Genomic DNA, 22,526 nt, shown 5'->3' with positions numbered 1-22,526 from the left:
AAGTTTGATAAGAGAACAGTTCCTAGTCCTGCTTCTATATCTACCTCCTTGTACATGGCTGAAAGTGGCCATCCCTGTGGCCTTACCCAGTTCTTGGCAGTGTTTGGGCAGCTCCATTCTCCTCAGACCTCGTTGCTTTACTGCATTTGGAGAGATTCCCTGTGCCCTGCTGCAGTCCTCAGTTACAGTACCACACTTATTTAATTTTTCACGTGCAGAAGATTTTGAAATATCTATTCTTGATAAATGTAGGAGAGAACATTCCTGTATAAACATAATAAAACTTAATAAAAAACAGAGCTCCAATATAAACAATAAAGGCAAATAAGCCATAAAATCAAACATCTAGTGGCAAAAAAGATGATAGTTATCCATATGACTCAGTAGCAGCAGTGTGCTATAGCAGTCCCAAAAATCCCAGAAGGGGATTTTTTTTCCAAAGTAGTTCTGACTTTGTATACAAACTTACTGTCTAATTATAAATACTGGTTTAGTTACATAATGACGACTCTTGTATTAATATTTACAAATGTCCATTATATGTGCCCAAATATAGGAAGATGCAAACTATTCTTTGAAATAGAAAGAGATAGAAATACTGTTATTTTAATTGGTTTAATTAGTTTGCTTGTTAATCACATCATTTTTCTTTTTTTAAAATGTTTAAATGTGTGTAGCAGAGTATGTGTTCAGAGCAATAGAGCAGTTATACAGACTTACTTAGACCTATTGAGTACAGTATTTCTTGTTCCCAACAGCTAGTTTTCAGTTTTCCCAGGGCACTGCTGTCTCCTCCTTGCTGAGCGGTTTGGCTGCAGTTTCTAATTGTGTGAGTCAGATGTTCTTCCTTTTCTACAGCCTCCCACTTTGATATCAATCATTTCCAGATTTATAGAGCAAAGAAATATAAAACACTTAAGAACTGAGAGAAGTGCTCAAAGACACTACATTTTAAGCTAGCAATATTTTCATTTCTGAAGATGAATTAGTCTATGAATTGAAAGTGTGCAGTTACTGAAACGATAACATCAGGTATTCTTGATACCAAGGAATTTTCTTTCCATAGAATATGATTTTAATTTAAGAAACTACTCAGTCAATTTTTTGGCATCGTTTATTTAGCCACTGATGTGATTTAATTTTATTCTATTTTCCAGTACACAAAATTCCAGTCTGTAAATAACAACAAAAAAACACAAGTAAATGCTAATGAATTCCTACCATTAAATAGATGCACTTGAATGCAGAGGATCCATATTTGAAGCCAGCTGAACTTAACTTTCTTTTCCCACACTAGTAAAAGGGAAAAACTTAATGACAGACAAATTATTACTGTAGCATGTGTTTCCACTTGTATGTTCAATAAGTCATTAAAAGGAAACAGAACAGACCAATCTAATTTCTTCCTCAAATAGCGATAGGGGCCAGCCCTTCAGCTTATTGTGTTCTTGGAAGCTCTATTACACTAAGTCAACTTAATCATTGTTAGCTCAACCGCAGTTGTGAGTAGGTAGACCCAGGAATGTGCTGATGTCAGGTTCACTTGCAGTAGACAGAAACCAGATAAGTAACAAAGAGCACAGTAGTAGAAACAATTCTGAAAAATGAAGTTCTTGACTTTCAGTGTTTTTGGGGGTTTTTTTTGTTTTTTTTGTTTGTTTGTTTTGTTTTTTTGGGTTTTTTTACCTACAATATTCCATCTGAATAATAAAAATAATGGGCTGGCTTCTGACCCTCATGCTTGAGTCTGATATGGTGAGCTGCCACTGATTTCTACCAATGTTTTCCCATCAATGTGGTGTACAACAAGCTTTTTCTTGGAGTTTGAGGTTTGCATCAGCACAATAAGACTGGTTTATTTGACTGTGTTGAAGACATCATAATCTAATAAGAATATGTGAAGTCAGTCTTCTTGATAGAGAAGGCTGCGCAGTCTCTTCTGTCTTTAAGCAACTGTCTTGATGTTTATTGATTTGTTACTTTGATTTGTGTCCCACTTTTTGGAACTTACCAAAGGATTTATGCATATGAAAGAATGAAAATTAGTTGAAACTATATTCTTATGGCTGTGGAATATTGGAGTGGTATGATCATCTGCGGGTATAAATAAAAACTGACATTTGTGTTGGTGGAAGAACTCCTAAAACTATTCATTCTGAAAATGAAAAAAGTAGTAACTAGCACTGGAGAGAGTGACACTGACTCAGGAAACCAAGCCCTGCCAACAGGCTGATGGTGGTCATGTGTCTCAAAATAAATAAATGCGCTGGAAATGAACAAAAACAGATGTTTTCTTCAAGTCTAAACTCAGACAAACTTTGCCCTTAATATTTGATTCCTGTGTACCTAGAACTCTGCCAGAGACCTCCCACCCTAGCAGTCTGTTCTTGAAGCCTACAAGAAGACATTAAATAATGAATTTCTGATTCCTTCCAGATTATTTGGAAATAATCAATTTGGGAATAAAACCTATTGAAAATGTTGCAAAGTTTTAAACAAAAAGATAAACTCTTTCTATTTATTTACTTGGTAATATGTAGGGAGCAACTCTCTTCATCTGTGCTCAACCTTTATACTACTAAGTGAGATATGAATCCAAGGCCAAGCAAGTTAGGAGCCTAATGAGCCAAATATCCTGTAGTCCAGACAGCCGTGTTGCTGAAGATAATCTTGGTATCCATATTTCTGATATGGCAGTTCAGTGTAAAACCAAGTCATGGAGGGAACTTGGGTTGAGTAGTAATAGCTACATTCATGTTGCAACATGATTATTCCTAGATGATGCTCACTTTGTCTCTTCCTAATGTTTTCAGGTTCAGCCAGAGCCCATGTATGAGCACAGCCTTGTGTTTAGAGAAACAGAGTATAGCGCTTAGTTTATTTTTAAACTCACACTTATTTTTAAAATCCTATATAGGCAGAATTATCAAATAGCATAGAATAAACTTGTGGGTGAATGATTGTATCTAGTAGATACCATACTTCCAGGAGAAGTCAGTATAATTCTCACTAACGTATTTCCTGTGCATGGAAAAAAGATCGTGTCTTCAAAGTCAGCAAGCCTAGAGTTTCTTTGAAAAATCTTTGTGCCGAGAGTTCTTCTTAACTATTTAGTAAGATCTGTGGTGGTAAAGACATGTCAGATGACTCCAGATGTCACAACACTGCATAAAACAAATGTCTTATGAGAAGTTGGGTCCCAGAGAGCCTGGTGTGTTGCAAACATTAAACATTACCAGGAATAATGCCCAGAAATGAAGTAGAAGAATAAATGCAAACACTGGTTGTATTATCAGGCATGCAGATGTTTTTTCACTATCATTACTAAAGCACATACTTAAACTTATTTAGTAGTCTAGAAAAATAAGATGCAAATGTACAACATAAATAACAAGATGCCATGGAAATTTGCATTGACTTTGTATTGTCTGTATTTGTAGTGTCGCTTGCCAAAATTAATGCACGCTATTTGCTCTCTAATTTAGTGTTCAGAATCTTCTTTTTGCATTCTGGTCATTGAATAGTTATGCATTATATTATTTCTAGTCCTAAATGTTCTTACTGTATTAAACTTTCAACTGCTTGTATATGTGATCCAAATCAGATTTTAATCAAGCTCCCAAAAGTAAAAATCTTGTTCATCATATTACTGTTCTAGTTGCACCAACTCACGAAGAAACTGGTTTGCAGATATTTAAGGGCCTTGGAAAAGCCAGCTGCAAACCTTAGCTCATTATTAAACCTTCAGTCCTGCTGACAGCTGCGGTATGTTTGCTTATGCTTATAAACACATAAATGTTTGTATTTGCTGTAAGGATAGTTGCATACCTTTTCTGTCTTTGCTCAAATGTATTTGTGAGAGCTGTAATTTTATGGTGCTGTAAAATTACTGTCCCATGAAGTAATAATAGCATTTGATTAACTGTAAAGGCACATCAAAGGAAGCAGCATAAAGTGATGTGCACTATCAGCAGAAGTTCTGGGTCAGTGAAGAAAAGTCTTTGGCAAATGGATTGAAATCAACAAATATAGGCTGATGTAGAGATTACACTAAACTTCAAAACAAATACATTCCCTCTGTGTAAGAGACAGTGGCTAAAGGCTAAATGACTTCAAAAGGTGATATATTAAAACATATTCCCATTTGTTACTGCTGAACATACCTCAATTCCTAATTGCTGTTAAATATTCTAGTAGTACAGATTTCCTTGTAATTTTGATCAGTGTTACAGAGTTAACTTTGTACTTTCATATACCTTACCTGTCATTTTCTTGGATGTTTAGAGGTTACGTACTCAATAACACACTACTACAGCTTCTAAATTTTGTTTTGTCTTTCTGGACACCTTTATTATGAAAATGTTTAACCATCAAAACAAATTAAAGATCACCTCAATGTACAGATTTGTAGTATTACATTAAGATCAGTTTCAGAGGTAAACAAACTTTCATCTTCCAATTCTAATATCCTAAAGGCAACAGTCACAGTGACATCAACATTTGTTTACCAACCGGTGTGAAGAAAGATCCCAATTGTCAGTTTACTGTGCTTTACCAACTTTGGGGTTTGGGGTTCAAAAGGAATGCAGAAATAAGATGCAGTGAGCTTGTTAAGAGTAGGCATTTAACTCTAAAATTTGACTATAATGCAGGTTGGTTAAACTGCCTTTTATCATTTTAACCTAATGTCTTAAACATATATTTTTGAACAGTAATGTTCTGAAATTAAATACATTGTCATGTATTCAGCAGTATGTGTATTGCCGTACACATAGGTAGATATATGCTTGTCATATTTACTTATGTATACATATATATGTAATAACATAAGTAGAACCATATAGGAGAAAAAAGAAAAGCTCAATGCTTCTTTCTAAAAGAAGAGTACACCTCAGTGCTAAGACATGTAGCAGTGTTCTATTCATAGCAGACTCTGACACAGCATTTAGCATGACCATACACAGACATCGAGACATAAGCAGAATAACTGGAAAAATAAAGCACAACTGCCACAGACGTTATGCAACATGGAGTAGTATGATCTTCTGTTTGTAGAGGATGTGGTCTGAAAGAATAGCAAACACTCTGCAAGAGCTAGAGCATTTTTTAAGGGTAGTATTACTCAGCAGGTTTTGTATGAGTCAACACTTTTCCAGCTTCTTGGGGATTTCAGATGCTCAGTTTAGCTGGCTGCAGGGTATATGCCATTTATGGATTTTGTTGCTTGTTTCCTTATTGAAATGGATTATTTTTTTATTTTTTTAATTTTTTTCTGAGGGGGATAGGGAGGGTTTGAAGCAAACTAATAATAAGTAGGTGATGCTTTGAGCTATTTAACTTCTGGAGTTTATAATAATTTAAAAAACTGAAATGTGATTTCTCTCATGGCAGAGATCTTACTACTTTCTGATAGTAAAGATTCTCTTCTTCACCAGCTTAGCAGAAAAGAATGGCAAGTTGTTCAATCAACTCTGCTGCCAAGAAAAACAGTGTCAGGATGCAGTCTCTTGCCTTGGACAGCACCACACTGAAGCCAGTTTTGGTTCCTCAGAAATGCTGTTGCCTCTTGACACTAATGACTTTAGACAGCAACTCATTTTGTGCCAAGTGTTTCCAGCGAGGATCAAGGCATGTTGTCACTTGCTCTGTAATTTCTCCCTTTCTCCCTCCTCTTCATTATTTTATCAGGGCACACAGCCAAGGTCTGGGCAATTTGATGTTTCATAACCTCTCAGCTGTATTGCTCCTTTTTTCTCACCACACCCAGGTCCCATCTGTGCCTGTCCTAGCCCAGCTCATTGGCATCCACTGGGCCTGGTGTGGCAGACATCCTCTGTGACCCGGAGCCTCAGCATTTGCCCATACTTTAGACATGCTGCCAGGGGCTGTGTTCTCTGTAGCCATGCCAGGGACTTGCTGTACTCCTGGCCTGTTCTGGTGGATCTCCTCAGCCCCAAGCCCACACCTCTGTGCCTGTCCCACATCTGAAGTGGTGCCATGAGCTGCACCTCTTCATTATGCTCTGGTTTCATTCTCATGGTCCTCCCTTGCCCCAGGTCTCCCTCCTTCATGCCTACCTTACCCCTGGAATCCTACTGTGATATCTGCCTTCTCACCACACCTGATTCCCATCATCCTCCCAGCCCCTAAGCTTTACTCCTGTGGATCTGCTCAGACTCCAAAACAGCACTGTAGCAACAGCTCTTCATTGCTGCTCTGCCTGTCCTACCACCTGAACCTCCATGCTGAAGCCCTGCTGGCACCACACCTCATCTCAGTACTCCAGGCTCTGTGCCTCCTGTCATTTTTGCCATTGTTGGTTAAGTACAGCTTTTCAGAGGCCGACATCGCTTTTGCATGGTTCCTTGAGCATCACCTCTTAGGAGGATGTTGTTCTCTAATGGCAAAGCAGATGATGATTGTGCTTGTCCCTAGTGTATGACTGAAGAGGGGTTGCATCTTATGGCTGCTCTTTCATCTTTCAGTACCTCTTATCATGTCTCAGAATGAGACGCTGTCTGAATTTATTTTTCTTTTTTAATTATTGTCAGCAAGTTGACTATGTAAGTGAAATAATCCCATTTCTTTTCTTGTTTACATCCGTTTTACATGCAGGAACTCTTGGATGTTTCTGTTTACTAAAGCTGAATATGAATTATAAAACTATCAGCTGAATATTTATGACCTTTTCAGACTCATATCAGAAATGAACACCTACGTTTGCTTACGCAGCTGAATCAGACCCCACAAAGTTGGGGAAAAAAAGCAAAAGAAAAGGGTTGTTGAGTAACTTGAATATAAAAAAAATCATAACTTGCATTTCATAAATTAAGAAGGGCTGAATCAGATAAATCATTATTTAATCAGCTTTGCTTTAGGGGGGAAGTTTATATGCAATAGCTACTGTTGTAATGCCTCAGAAGTTACTATGATACAGTCTGTACTGTGAGGCCATTGAAGAATGGATGTTATCGGTAAATAACAACCTAAGTATCTAAGTCAAAGTCCATACATCATTACACACATCTCCCAAAATATCTGTGGCATTCTGACAAAGGTGCCTCCAATACTATAAAGGTTCAGGCATGAGATCTGACAGCTACAGAATTAACATTTGGAAACACCAGGAAATACAGCAAATGCCAATAGACACAGTATCATCTTCTATGTCTTACTTTCACCTTTACCACTATGAGCAATGAGGGAGAAGAATCATGCTGAATGTCAGGTTTTGGTTTTGTCCTCCATCCTTGGTGTTTTTTGGTTTAACATTTTACAATTACTAGACTCATGAATAGAATGACTGGATTTTATCTGGTGCTAAGTTTTGCTATTGAAATAATGATGAGCAGTGAGGCTCATGAGATTTCTGAATTAATTGTCTGTATTGTGGTTAAGATGCAGAAAAGGACAGCAAGAGGTTTTCTGAGAGCTTGCTGTCCACATTCACAATGCTTGTTTCCTCTCTGACGTCCCAAGCACTTCTTGGCCTGAGGCATGTTTCCTCTCCCATTAACTTTTCAGTTGTAGTCTTTAGAGCTTTAGTTTCTGACCTTGGAGGTATTGAGACATCAGCTGTTTTGTTTTCTGCATTCCACCAAATGTAGTGTATGTCATGCAATGTATATTAACTGAGTCAAAAGAGGAATGAATAACTGCACGAAGAAAATTTTTGTCAGTATTAAAAAGTGCCTTCAGTGATCCCTAGAGGGAAGGAAGTGAGATTTACACATAAGGATTTCCAAACAATACAAACTTGCAACAAACGTGAGTGTGAGCAGTAATCCCACTTCCTTCCAGTTATCAAAAGAACTGATACTTCCAGAAATCTAGAGTTCTAGAGTGCTGAGTGCCAGCACTGTGTCACAGAAAAGCCTAAAAAGCAAGCTGCAAGAGGTAAGGCATGGCAACTGGCTTGATTTACAAACATATTTACAGGAGAGCTTTAAATCTATGGTGCGAAGAAAGAAAGACTCCTTGTCCACACTTGCAGCTTAGAATGTTTGGAAAATAAGTATCCTGATGTTTTTAATTTTAAACAAAGGCTTCAGGCACTCAATAGTAACGAGACTTGAAACGTGGAGTACAGTTTGTTGGTATGCATAAAAACTTGCAGCTACTTCCCACAGACCTGACCAGATGTCATTTAACAGGCTGCACTTTGTTGTCCATGGCTGAAGCACTATTTATTTTGGACCCTACCTCTTGATTCATACCCCCCCCCCACCCCCCCACCCCGCCCAGAAGAAGCACGATAGGTAACGCAGACCACACATGCTAAAATTCTTTAGATTATAGCTGCTGCCCTTTTCAGAGCATACAGACACATACAGTATGTTTCTCTTGGACTGTGTCTTATTGAAAGTGGAAGCTGTGCTGCTCTGTGGAGAGCTGGTGTGCAAAACTGGTGTTTTTTTTGTGATTTAAAAAAAAATGTACATTCAAGGAAATCAGGCCCACGCTGTGACTCCCACTGATGTGAATGTTGAAACCTCTTTCCAGATAGCTGATTCCTCAGTGAAAAAAATCACAGCTGAATGTTTTTGTTCAGATTACATTATCTAAAATAAATACGTTGTGGTTTGATGCCTCTTTCCATGGTACAAATTTGAACATTTGATTTTTTTGATGTATCAGCTAGAAATAGGAGAACTGATGTACAGCAGCCACTATTTTTAGAACTTTAACCATCTTGTTACATGAGTATTATCATTGTTGTAACGTATATGATATAAATATTTTCCTCATTGTACTGTAGCCGAATTAATAGAATGAACAAAACCATGTGTGAAAAAGATAGCTTGCCTTTTATACAGACATCTGAGGGTGCTTTACAACAGCAGAAAAGCACAGCACCACCCAGTTTACCAGGGAGTGGGGCTGAGGCAAGGAGAGGTAAAGATACTTCTTTGGCAGCAGTTAGTGAGCTATGGAAGAAGAACTGAAAAACTAAATGTCAGATCCATTCACATGACTTCAAGTCAAACAAATAATCCTATGGGAGCACACTGCGAGTTCAAGTTGGTAGCATGGCCAAGTGTGCTTCAAAATACTCCACTCTCAGCAACAGGGGCTGGACCACTACCTGACCTACAGATTTTGGTGGTTTCAAAGAAAAGTCAAAACAAAACAGAATCATCTCTTGCCTCAAGCTCTCTAACTGCTTATAGTTATAGGAATAGAACAGGATAAAATTTTAAACCAGTTTGTTGTGGCATGTTGTTTTCTGAGCCAAGTGTTGACAAATAACAGCATTATTATTAGCTGCACAACTGATGTCGTAAATACAGAAATTTGAAGCATAAAGTTCAAAGGTTAATGGGGTAAAGTGTGGCACTTCGTGGGAATAAATCTTTGCATGATTAGCTCATAGATGTTGGTTTTGTATGATGCCTACAAATCCCTCTTACTGGTAGACAGGAAGGATCATGGGAATTCCCAGACACATGCACATCCTTTGCGTTTTATGAGCTTCATTAAACAGCGAGCATTATCAGTAACACCATGTTGTGCAAACACGTTACGTGAACAGGAAACCGTATTATACTGCCATTGCTCAGAGCAGTTCAAATTTTAGTCACTAGAAAGGAGGTCAACATCCGATTTTTCAAAAAATATCTTTCCATGATGAAACATGCAATGCTTACTGCAAAACAGCCTTTCCATAAATAGCTTCTCAACTAAGATATTTTTATCGTCCATCAAGTGATCTGATATCATGTATTACCTAATAGTTTACTTTGTTGTAATGGCACACGTTTGCTAGGAATACTGTAGCTCTTGTAGGACCAGTAGTAAAATTAACAAAGTGTAGTAGCTAGGTCATAATTGTATTGATAATGTGATGGGTTAAGGATACTGTTGTTTTGTTGTTTAATCTGTTCAATATTCCTAGGTTTACGTAAATGTTGCAATACTGCAACAATGCCTAGACATTTATGTGTATCTTTCTTTATGTAGGTCTGAACATCTACCACAAAAGTAACACTGTATCTTGTTTTATGTAATACCACAAAAATTATATTGCATGCTATTGTATATTATTATTATTGTATATAATGCTGCATCAGCATTCTGTAATAGGCATATTAATACCTTAAGTAGCAAGAGGCAAATGGCTGGAGCCCTGAAGAATGTGGCTGATCAATGACATGGAGCTGCCAGGCTCCTGTTTTTAGCATCCAACTGCTCCAACTAGCTGAATCTCATGAGTATGTTGCAGAATAAGTTGTTACAAGACAGAGTCTGACATATAACATGCAATGGTATATTTTACTCTACTTTTTTATGATAGGGGAAATTAAAATGTCTTGGAAAAGACTTTATGATTCATGGTTCTTCACTCTGAAATGGTAGCATATGTTGGATCATGAATAGAGTTGGTATTACTTTTTATTATTATTAATTAATTTTAAAGTGAATTTATTATTAACATGTTTACTATTTATTAATATGTATTTATTATACTATATATAGACTCTATCTATACAACATTAAATTAGGGTTTGCAGAATTTGGCCATATTTCTTAGCAAGCATTTTAACTATTGGACTCATCCTGAAAGCAGCTGTGCCTACAGGGGTTACTACATAATTTCTATGAGTTAGAGCCAGTCATATGTGAGAGTTCCTCATCTGTGATACTGGTGCTGATTCAGTATAATGTTAATGAGCATGAATAAACTGTATACGTAATAATGCCATCATACATTCTGTAGCATTCTGTAGATTGCTGGTTCCATGGCTGCCTTCTGCTCACTGTTGATTTCCTTCTCATGAGTAATTAAAGTGAAACTTTAATTGACCCGGTAATTTATGAGAAGTATTGACTTATTACAGTGTAGACTACAAAGTGGACCAATAACTTGTGTACGTTTCTCTGCTGGCTGCCTGTGTTGTGGTTGGGAGTGTTAGTTTGGGTAAGTTTGAAAAGACTACATGATCTAATGACTTCTCTGCATAAAACCTGCTATTTTTAAGAGAGGGAAAAAAAAAAGAAAAAAAAAAAAAAAAAAGGGAAATATATGCTGCTGTCCCAGCCTTACTATGCAGTAAAAAGAAATATTTTTTAAAAGACTACCATCAAACACAGAATTGTATATACTTCTGAAGTTGTATACAACAAATGTCTAGACAAAGTAAACACATAAAATTAGTCTTAGTCATGAATGAAATGAGTGGAAAGCAGTTCCTGAAAGTCCAAAACTCTAAAATAAACAACAAAATGGCACTCAAGCCACTGAGATGATCCTGTAAACAAAAGGATGCTCTGTGTCTGAGTTTGTGCTATCTGGAGTTCACAGCCTATTCTAGGCTGAAGATCAGGGCTGAATGAGAGTGACATCCTGTGGGGAAATCTGTGGCAGCAGCAGCTGCTGGACTTAGTGGGACTTAAGCCATGGGTGTCCCACCTTTTGGCTTGCCTGGGACTCATTGAGTGAAGTGAAATTGTCTTGGGTTGCATATAAATATATAATATAGCCAATGTAGATAAGTAACAAAACTTTTTAATATATTTTTAATCAAAATGGAAAAAGCAAAGAGTGACAAAAACATAGAACTAGTTGGACATTTCACTTTGTTTTTGTGAAACTACTGTGTCAATGTCTGGTTCAGTGGAAGTGACTGCAATTCTTAGTGAATTCCTTATTCCTATTCTGTAGGAATATAGGACTGTATTTAGGCAATATGTTAAAATGCATGGAATTATTTGTCATAACTTGAGCTTTCCATCATCTAAGATTCATTTTGAGTACTACCATGGTTTGAAACATGGCACAGATAAACTGATTTTCACCTTGGGGATTCATGTTTAACTCATTTAAATGAGTGGTCAAATCCACAAAATGTGCTAAATCTGTGAGCCATTTTTCATCTTCAGTTTCTGGCACAAATTTTCCTTTTGATTCCATAAATGACTTGATTTCATTTTGCAAATCATAAAATCTTTTTAGCATTTTACCCCAACTTAGCCACCTTCCTTCAGAAAAGTAAATGATGTCCCCATAATCAGCATCCATGATTCAGTCCCTTGAATGTTATAAAATTCACAGCTTTGACATTTTGCATGGCATTATCCATTTTTAAAGCTTCTGCACACTAATTTTCTCGAGGTAAAATGCAGGGATATTTCATCAAACGTGAAGTGCTAGTGGCAACTGCACTGTCTTCTATTAATTCTAAAAGTCCTTCTTATTTACCAACCACTGCCATGTGAAATTAGTAGCTGTATAAAAACCATGTTGCCCTAGACTCCCTCCAGTTAATGGAATGCTCTCATCATTTTCACTCAGATCTAGACTTGGCTACATTGGTCACAGAAATTTCTACAGACTCCACACAGTTCAGGCTGATGCCTTTTGCTTACTGCCTACTTATTTAGGTTCATTCCAGGTTATTCTGTTTCCTTTGCTGATCTCTAGAAAGCCTTCTGTCCTACCTTCCATTTACGTATTTTACAGAACAAGCCAGTCCTTACTTTTTGATTTCTCCAAAACTCAGCAGTTCCCTTCCCTGGCTTTTGCCATTTGTTGTGAAGAGCAGTGCGTGTACTTCTCTTTCTCTGTATCAGTGCACTCAGGTATAGCAGCATGTCTGTCTTCTGGGTTGGAGAGGGATGGTAACAGTCCTTCACAACAAATATATTTCCAAATTAAGCTTTTTCCTCTTATGCCACCTGTGCCATTCACCAGCCAGAATATTTACTAAGTACACTGTAATTCTGATATTCCACAAAGCTGCAGCTCTAGTGCCATTTCTTGTCTGGGCTTGTGTATGAAGTACCACCTAGTCCCTAAACAGTGCTCCTCTTGCCCTTGAAATGACTCGGCTCTGAGGTTTATCAGCTCCAGCTCAGCAAACACACTCAAAACTTTCCTAGGGTCAGACTGTACCCTGGCTTGTGTATTGACAATACTGAAAGGGCTCTTTGTGTAGAGCTCTGCTTGCTTGTGAGGAAACTGGAACAACTTAACTTTGTGGTGTTATGCTCCTTTCTTGAATGATTCATGTGGCTGGTAAATCACAGGAGGGGTGGTCATTAGGGGCAGCAAGCTAAAGCTATGTAGCTAGGCTATAAAAGAGCCACACTCTGTTCTTCTGAATCCCTGGGTAATCTACTCAGAAATCAATATCCTGAAATAGAAACAGAGCCCATCAATACACTTGAGATTCCATGATAAGCTGGAATGGACGTTCATTGGATGCTGGAAATAATGGGGCATATGCCTTAATGATTAATTATTAGCTTGTTAAATTCATGTGACTGTTAAGGCTGTGATACGAAACGTCTCCAGAGAGTGACATCAAATGACAGGGGGGGGAAAAAGTGTTTAATATTATTTATCTTTTGCATATTTTCATTCAAGATTATCTGGCTAACATAGAGTAGCTTATTTTCCATCTGTAAATATATTCTTTTATAGTTTTGACAGGGCAGATTTCATAGATGAGGAAACAAAAGCTGACATGGAGCACCATAATGACACTAGATGAAATCCTCAAAAGGGTTGGATTCCCAAATACATAGTGCTGTGCCATCTGATCCAGCAGAGAGCCTAACAGCACTGACAAGTTAATCAGAGACCTGGTAGCGTGATTTGAGTTGTTAGCTGGGCTGGGGTGCAACAGGACACTTTCAAGTGAGCTCTGCGGAAGTTTGCTGAAAGCAGTGGAAAGGTGATACTCTGGCTGTGGAAGGGAGTGTTATTAGCAGACCCAGATTCTTTTACTCTTTCTCACAATCTTAATCTTTTATGCAAATTCAAGACTTCTGTTATTGCTTGCTTAATCCCCACATAGTTTTCATGCATCTCAGATCCAGTCTCATCTTTCCTGGCCAGCTGAACATTTCCCTAACCTACAGCTGACCTCTCTTAGCTTTCAGAGTCCCTTTTTGTCCCAACCTCTCCTCTCCTTTCCAGCCGTCTCCTCCTGGCTCTCAGCCTCGTGCCCATTTCTACCTTTTATCCTGCTTGCTGTCATTTCCCTGCCATCACTGCCTCCTGTTTTGCTGTAAGCCTTCTGGTCTTTGCTGAGCCAGTCCTGGCTTTCAGGCAGTCACAGCCACTGTTGCTTGACAGGGGTATAACAACCCACCATGTAGAATGTTAAGTTAGATTGTTTGATGAGCTTTCCTGATGCAGGCCTTTATGAATCCTCTGATCCTTCACAGAGAACTCCCAGGCCCTGATTTCATTACTCACCATTGTGTTCCTTATCTACTGCAAGAGGCTGTTTACCACCAACAACTCCTTTTGTTTTCTTTGCCTTCATCTCAGAATCTTTCTTTGTCTGCTGTGACTGAACACCATCAGGACAATCAATGAGACAAAAAACCCCACAAAAACAACAGTGAAAGTATGTGGCAGATCAGAAGCAGGTTTTGTGGTAGTCTAAATGTATCAATCAGAGTCAGGAACATGCAGTACAGAAATAGTCTTTGGACTGCCTAGCTTCTTTGTGAAGTTCAGCAGGTTGACTGAGCCTACAGTGTGGTATTTCAGCCATTTGGGCAAGTGTGGATGATGTTTCTCAGGCATGAGAAGAAGCAGAAAGCACTTCTTGTCCATTTGAAATCTCTGGTCCAAATAATATATAAGAATTTATTTGCTATTAATGCAAAGGATGTTGCATTTGTTTAATACAAATAAAATATCTGCCTTTCTGCTTTCATTCTTAGAAATGACAGAACAGTTTGGGATAAAATTGGCCAAAAATCTTTAGCACTCACCATGAGAAATTTCAGGCTGAATGGTTGAAGTGAGGCAAGGACATAAAGGACATTAATAACATGTTTTAGAGTAGAAATTGTCAGAAAACCTGACATCTTGAACACAGTAGATGGCATTACATTCAGCCTTTGGGTGTTTTAGTTCTGGATATTCCATAGCTATTCAGGAAGAACAGTGTCTGCTTTTAAACTACTTTACATAAGCACCTTCTCTAATTACGTTGAAGATGCTTTCAGGGTTCACTTTCTCAGTTGCTGTGTCCTGCTGTATTAGAGTGATGGGTCTCAGTGCCCTCTCAGATGCAGAGGGGGATACAGATAGGCATAGTCATCTCACTTAACCAGTCTAGCAAGACACAGGCATGCTCTCATGTAAAACCTTCCTCTCCCAGTCTGCATTCCTGCCCCAGTTTTAACCAGGTAGGTTTCTTGGTAAGGAAGAGGAGCTTTAAATGCAGGCGGCATTCAGGACTCATTCTCTATGAATAAACACCGCCCTCATAAGGAATAACAAGAACCTTGTGATTAAAGGAGAGGCTTGGAGTCAGTAAGCTGGAGTTTGTTTGCTTTTCTTCTATATATATTCTAAGTGACTTTGTGACAAACCCTCAAATTAAAGTCAGATGGAAATGCCTGTGAGTTTTCAGCATTTCTGTTGCTGATGTTGATGAATTTGCCTGAAGCTGTTAAAAACTGAGTAATTTTGAAAATGTAAACGTTAATCTCCCTTCCCTTAGTTGCCCCATTACAACATACCAACAAGTCTGAATGTTTACTCTCATAATTCACACGTAGATCACTGTGAGTTCCTGGATACATCACCATGTGCGAAGTATTAAGATCCTAAGTATTCTATGCCTTCACAGGAAGCATTATATACACCAGAGAGCAGTGAAGGCAGACACACATCATACAAATCTCCCAGCAAACTATCTGTGGTTGGATACAAGACTTAAACGTAGAGTAATATACAAGTCAGTTTTGCTTATAAAAACCTTCTGCTGACTGCGGAGCGGGGGCACAGCGCCACCCAGCGACAAGAGCTGGTATCACCCGCCTGACGTCCAGCAGGGAACGGTTCGTTGGGACACCATCGAAATTCAGATGCAAAAACGAACAAACAAAACAAAATATCTTATTTACGTATTTATTTTTAATTCTATTCTAATCCAGATGTATTTTCTATCGAGTATAAGATACGTTTTCCTGGACTGGTTGAAAGGAAACACAAATCTTGGATCTGCTTGGTAAAAGCGGGCCTTGCTCCCCATTCTGGTGCTCTGCTGTGAACTTCAGCTGCTTGGATCTGCATGTCGTTTATGCTATTTGTTTCTCTTGCTGTTTTCCTTTATGCACTCTTAGCATGTAACACAGAGCTCAAGGAGAATCCTTCAGAGAGGCTCAGGCCAGCAGCAGCTGGTGACAGCAGGCAATAAGTTCCAGCATCAGCCTTCAGCATAGAGTTCTTTCAGAGGGATCTTTCTTAATCTGAGGAGGATGTTAGTCCTTGTGCCTGCGCTACAAGTTAGTAACTCTTCTGGTTGCTTTCTGACTCGTCCTTTCCAGGAAATAAAGAGCTTCACATAACTTCTACTTTTGCATTTCAAAGGGAAAATGCCTACTTTTGTTTTCATTGCTTTTCGAAGTGCAACAGTGCAAAGCAAAGGAAAAGTTATTTGCCCATTGAGGATCTACAGCCAGAAAATGACTTTTGCAGCGTGGTATCATGATGCGTTAACTATTTAATCAAAGTTTCACACCAATTATGAAAGCTGTACAAACTGGTGAATGATGGACATTAAAAGGTATGATGTAGATACGGTACTGAGCTCTGTTGTGTCAGTAACAGTGGATTTGAGAAGCACTGCTTAACTCATTTTATGCAAATGTATTTATTTCCTGCTAGCCTAGAAGGATCCTGCAGATCTATTCTTTAATAAACCAATCCATCGATCGCTGCCTGGTCGTGGTACCGGCAGTTCCATCAGCGCCGCTTTGCCACCATCATTTCATTCTGTATCTCCACCCGAGTAGTTCAGTCAAGACTTTTTTATCCTGGGCGAAGCTATCCCTGCGCTTTGCCAGACACATCAATTCTTCTACAGCTTCTCAGAACAGCTCCAACTTAATTCCGTTTTCTTGCAGTTGCTGATTTTCTGTTCGTAGAACAACACGTTTTTCAGTTGACCAACACGGTGGGGAACAACAACGTACTTTTACTGCATTCTCAGCGTGCGATGCCGGCTTTCTCTGCTTTACACCAATCACAAACTTCCATCTCTTTCAGGGTGCAGACTCACAGAATCACAGAATGACCCGGGTTGGAGGGACCTCAAGGATACATGTAGTTCCAACCCCTGCCTGGCAGGGCCATCAAACATACACCTTTACTAGATCAGGTTGCCCAGGGCCCCGTCCAACCTGGTCTTGAACACCTCCAAGGACGGGGCATCCACAACCTCCCTGGCAGCCTGTTCCAGGACCTAACCACTCCCTAGTGAAGAACTTCCCCTAACATCCAACTAAATCTTCTCTTTTAACTTAAAACCATTTCCCCGTGTCCTGCTGACAGGCTCACTCTCAGCTGACGGCTCCCCGAGCCCCGCGCAGCAGCTCAGCCCCATCCCGCAGCTCCGAGCTCCGCCCGCGCTTCCGCCGCGCGCCCTTCGGACCGAGCCGCCCTCGTGCGCCGCGGACACGGCGAGAGAAGATGCCGAACTCGCAGCTGCGGCGGTTCGGGACGGCAGCGCCCATCCGCGGCGGCGGGAGGAGCTTCCCGAGGTGCCGCTGCCCGGTCGGGCCGCTCCTCCCGGCGGGCCCGGCCCCGCGGCGCGCACGGCGGCCCGTGGATCCGTCCCCAAGCGAGCACCCATCGCCGCTGGGACAGCTGGGCGGCAGAGAGCATGGAGAGGAGCGGGGAGAGGCGGCAGGTGAGATGCGGCCGGATGGAGGGGAACGGCCGGTTGGGGGGGCTGGACCGACGGGTCGGTGGCGTAGGACGGCCGGGCGGCCCCGCTCCTGGGTCGGGAGACCAGCGGGCGGCTGGCAGGAACCGCAAGGGTTACGCTTGCAGAAAAACTGTGACGTTTGAAACTTGGCTTCGCTTTCACAGGTGTTTCGTTTGTTTTTCTTTCATTTTAGGAATCTGGAGATTGTGTTTCTGAACTGAGGGAATGGAGACCGGTCATTTCTAGAAAGTGCACGGACCCTCTCTGGCTGCTCCTCTTCTTCCTTTTCTGGGCTGGTTTGGTAAGCGTGCGTTTCCCTGGGAGCCGCAGTTTGCAGAGCTCTGCTCGTGCCAACAGCACGGGGCGCCGTGTGGGGCCGCACTGCGCCCTAACGTCCCGCACAGGTGCTGCGAGTGCCGCGTACGGGCAGGGCTGGGTGACTGGGAGCTCCTTTATGAGAGCGAGTTCGGGATCTGACCGGGCTCTGATTGCTTCTTATCTAACTCTCTGCAGTCTTTATCTTTCACCTTATCTCTCTTCTGGTGAATCAGCTCATTGTCTGTCTTGTGCCCAGGACAGCATGTGGGTTTTTAGGAGCAGGCTTTGTCTGTATGGAAGATTTTCATGACGTTTCTGAGCCTACTGAGGAATGAATGTGCTACTGATGAGTTTTAGATTGAATTCCTAAGAGCTCTTCTGATGGAAGCTAGTGCAGAAGAATATATGTGCATCCTGAGCTCTGTGTAAGCTGAACTTTGCAATTGGGCCAAGGATTTTGGTTTTCTCTGGATGTTCTTGTTGCTCAGTTTCTGTTAAATAGTTTAGTGCATAGGTAGCTTTGTTTTCTTTTTTTTGTTTAATGAGTTTTTAAAGATAATATGGAAAAGGTGACACTCATTTGTTCCCACAGTGGAAAAGAAATGAAACCACGTGAGTGGTTCTGTGCAAGTGCGTATTGCTGGCACCTGGAGCCTGACACACCTCCCAGCAGCCATCTCTTACTTGGCAATATTTATGGTTGCTGTCCAACTTTCTGTTCTTAAAAACAATACATGCACAACAGTATTTGCCATACTGATGGCAGTGGACGTGTAACTTCCCTCTTTAGATGGACTGTCAGATTTATTTATTTTTTCAAGTCTAATTCAAGCAGAGTTACACTGTCAGCTCCTTTTTTTCCTTTGAAAACTATTCATCTTTCAACATTTTTTTCTATGTAAATAAATAGTATCTGAAAATAATTTGTTATTATAACAAGCATCACATACACATAGTATGTCAGCTTTAATGATGGCATCTCTGTAAAGATCACCATGTTAAGACAGCATCAACATGCAGGCTTAATTATAAATAGCATTATTTAAATAATTACACTGTAAACAGAAGAGAATATGTTGAGGACCAAGGAAGTACGTACTCGCTCATGTATGAGACTCAGTTTTTGCCTAGATCCTATCTTTAGACACGAGTCAAAAGTAGAATAACGAAGGCACAGACCTTAATTAGTAAAGCTGTTGTGCTGGATCTGATATGTAAAAGTTCACTCCAGAAGAGCTAATATTCAACTGTTCTCTGCACGGTGATGGTGGTTAATGTGGGCTAAGAAGACTTGCAGCTGCCAGCAATTTGCATGTAGCTGCTGAGCCAAGAGCTTTGCCTTGGTGTATGCGAAATGTGGTTTGCTCTCCGTGGGACAGAGGGGATGATTAAATCACTAAGTTCTCCAATGGACGGACTGCTATAAATAAGCTGTGGGGAAAAGTGCTCAAGACTTTACCAGCTTCACAGAAGAATTACTGCTTCTTGGCTTTAAAAGTGCATTTTGGCCCTGATTACTTGGGCAGAGTTTATGCTGCGTTCCTAGGCAGAGTGTTTTATGCTGACCAAGTGTTGCTGCAGTTCAGCCAGCAGGGATGCTGCCTCTTAGATTTACAGGGAGCCCACCTTCAGTGCTGGGACTTTAGTAGAGCAGCAGGACATCTAAAAGCTCAGTGCAGTAACGCCCAGGTCCACAATGTGGCTCTCGTGAGGTTTTTTAAATGCAGTCAACAATACATATTCCCAAAATCTCAACTAATTTGCATTTTAGCTATACTTGTTTTTAAAGTATACCCTTGGTTAAGTTCAATATTTCAGCAGATGTGTTGTGCAGGTGTGGCTTGAAGGGCCCTCTGAAAATTGAGAAGCAGTGGCTGCAAAGGAAAAGTTGCAACTCGAGTGACCTTGCCCAGAGACACACAGAACCTTTGGCAGAGGCGGGGTTTAGTACCTTACTGCTGCTTTCAAAGCATTTTAATCCGATCCTGTCTTTCTTCTGTGATATTCCACTAAATTAATTGGGGTGCTTTCTGCAAGACAAGAGGGAGGTCTAAGGAGGCAATAGGGCTGAACTTGTCCTCATGACTTACTCTGGCCCTGTGCAAAGGGATGAATTTTAGATTTAATGATTTGATTTCTCAAGGCAAAAATAAGCAACTTGAAAGGAATATTTATTCATTGGGAGATAAAAGCTATCAGAGCATGATTTCACATGAAATAAACTTGTTTTTATAGATGTTTATAACTGGCTATGCTGTGATGGCTGGTGCTGCAGAAAGACTTGTGCTTGGATATGACAGCTTTGGGAACATATGTGGTAGGAAGAATGTTCCTGTGAAAGGGGTGCCCCTTTCTGGAAAGGACATGACTAATAAAAAGTAAGTACCTCGGATAATGTTTAAACAAAGGTACTGCTCTTGAACTGTGCCTAACTTCACGTGTATGCATAATCTAGTTGTCAATCACATGCATACATATGTGCATACTTCGACTTAAAGGCAAATAAAACGGTGTGGGAATGGTGCAAAATTGTGAGCAAAATGAAAATTTAAGGTGGAATTTGAAAATGTTTGGCATTGTTATGCCTTGTGATGGTTTCTTTCTAAGTAGGTTCTTAGGACTTCTGCCAAACCAGCAGTTGTTGGACAATGTGGACAAATCTTTGTGTTTATGGAAGTTTAATGTTGAGGCTACCAGCTGTTCTGGAGAGTTTCATGCAAGAGAACTAATGCTTGTAGACGGGAGCCCACCTTGGTAGCTTCTTATCCCATTAAAGAAGTGAAGTGCAAAAATATAGCATGTTCTTAAACTGCTTCTTAACTTTTGTCTTCAAAATGCAGTTGTTTCATTGTATGTAGAAAAAGTTTCATTTGCTTTGTAGCACTTTAAAAAGATAGAAAGAAGGCTCAGAATTCAGAATTTAAACCTTTGAAAACCAGGAGGCTTGTTTTTTGAAACGAGGATCTTTCTGTCTTTCTAGGTATGTGTTCTTTCTGAATTCTTGCAGCCCGGAAATGCAAAGCCTCAAAATCAATTCAGTTTCCTTGTGCGTGTCTAGTTGTCCACAAGAGCAGCTCAACTCTTTGGAAGACCTCCAGAGTTTTGCAAGGAACAATGGTGTGCAACAGGGAATATGAGTATCTAATGTATCTGTAGAACAGCTGAGAAACTTTCACTTTATTATTCTTACGTCTGCTACACTAGGGAGTCATTTCTGACTGTCAGTTTCCTGAATGGTCCATAGCAACCGAAAATAAACCCTCATCTCTGCTTTATTTCAAAGCCGTTGTCTCTAGAAATGGTGCAGCTCTCTTATGTGGATTGAAAAATTGTTGATTCATTCCTCGACAAGCCTGAGATTATCCAGCAGCAAGCTGGCTGCTGACAATGGCAGTGGGTGAGCAGAGCTCATGTGCTATTTGAGAAGCTCGTCTAACTGGTTCTTCTAAATTTGATTAAAGCTGTTGTAGAATTATTAATTCCAGGGATGTACTGGCAGTAGCTGTTGTGTGAAGGATGCAGCTCCAGTTTATTCATTTCCAACAGATAAATGGAGTTACCTGTGGCCTAGCTCTTACTCCATAGTATGCATGTGGACTGTAGTCCATATAGACAGCAGTGACTCTTTTTACTGGGCATCTTTTTCATTTTGTTGAATGTTTTGGCAAGAGTTTCTGTTTAAACTGACAACATTTGTTTTAATTTCATTTTAGGATATTTTGACATTATTTAGTTAGGAACAGAAAACCATAAACTCCCATGATGTATATGTAGTTTCAGTGTAACTGAACAAAATTGCATGAAATTCCATCAATGTGCTAAAACTGCTTATGTGTTTATATCAAGGCAGAGGGTAGCACTGCATTTTGAATGACTTGAATGCATGCAGCATTTCTTTCCTAGCAGCATTATGTAATGGAGCAGAGTACCTGGCACTGTTCAGCCCAGAGAGAAGGAAATATTAAGCTTCTGGATAGCTACATATTCTGCTCTAAATAATGAGGGCCCTGTTCCATTGTAGTGTGTGTCAGTTTAGGTCTTTGTGTTGTCTTAAGGAGTAAGAATTCAGAGCTGAAGTATTGCACCATGGAACAAAGTGTGCTCACCCTCTATGAAGATCAGTGATAGTAGTTGGACAATGTGGACAAATCTTTGTATTTATGGAAGTTAAGGTAGTCACGGTTTAGTCTAGAAGGCAGAAGATCCCATAGAAGTTGCTATATTTTAGTTTATGTTCATACTGGATTATCAGTGATGATTGTTTTGATCCCTTGCTAGGGACTGTTTGTGTAAACAAAACATAGTGTGTTTTTCTCCAGAACTGTAACTAATATTAATTTTTCATTTCTTTTATTTCTTAGGTTCTTGTCTTTGTGTTTACAACCTGAGCATTTCCAGTTACACACTAAATCCAAAGGCAGCTGAGCTGTGTCCCACACTGCCTGTTCCACCAAGGTAAGAAGTGCTGGATGCTTTACAACACCCTAATGTCCTCATAGTTTATTAGGGATCCTTAGTTCCTCACGTTCT

The 22,526-nt window shown here is 39.9% G+C and overlaps 1 protein-coding gene across 1 annotated transcript in view; it reads left to right on the top strand.

Annotated features, from left to right (window-relative positions):
* The first annotated feature begins 17,310 nt into the window (after positions 1-17,310).
* Positions 17,311-22,526, top strand: part of SLC44A3 (solute carrier family 44 member 3) — a 36,712-nt gene continuing 31,496 nt past the window's right edge. The window contains exons 1-5 of the mRNA XM_015870295.2: positions 17,311-17,660; positions 17,872-17,979; positions 20,232-20,374; positions 20,977-21,113; positions 22,358-22,451. Coding sequence (XP_015725781.1) covers positions 17,634-17,660; positions 17,872-17,979; positions 20,232-20,374; positions 20,977-21,113; positions 22,358-22,451 — 509 coding nt within the window. The 5' untranslated portion in view covers positions 17,311-17,633. The remainder of the gene's footprint in view (positions 17,661-17,871; positions 17,980-20,231; positions 20,375-20,976; positions 21,114-22,357; positions 22,452-22,526) is intronic.

This window comes from Coturnix japonica, chromosome 8, assembly GCF_001577835.2.
Source record: "Coturnix japonica isolate 7356 chromosome 8, Coturnix japonica 2.1, whole genome shotgun sequence".
NCBI lineage: Eukaryota > Metazoa > Chordata > Aves > Galliformes > Phasianidae > Coturnix > Coturnix japonica.
The sequence above is the reverse complement of the archived record's forward strand: the minus strand, read 5'-3'. Positions and strand labels throughout refer to the sequence as shown.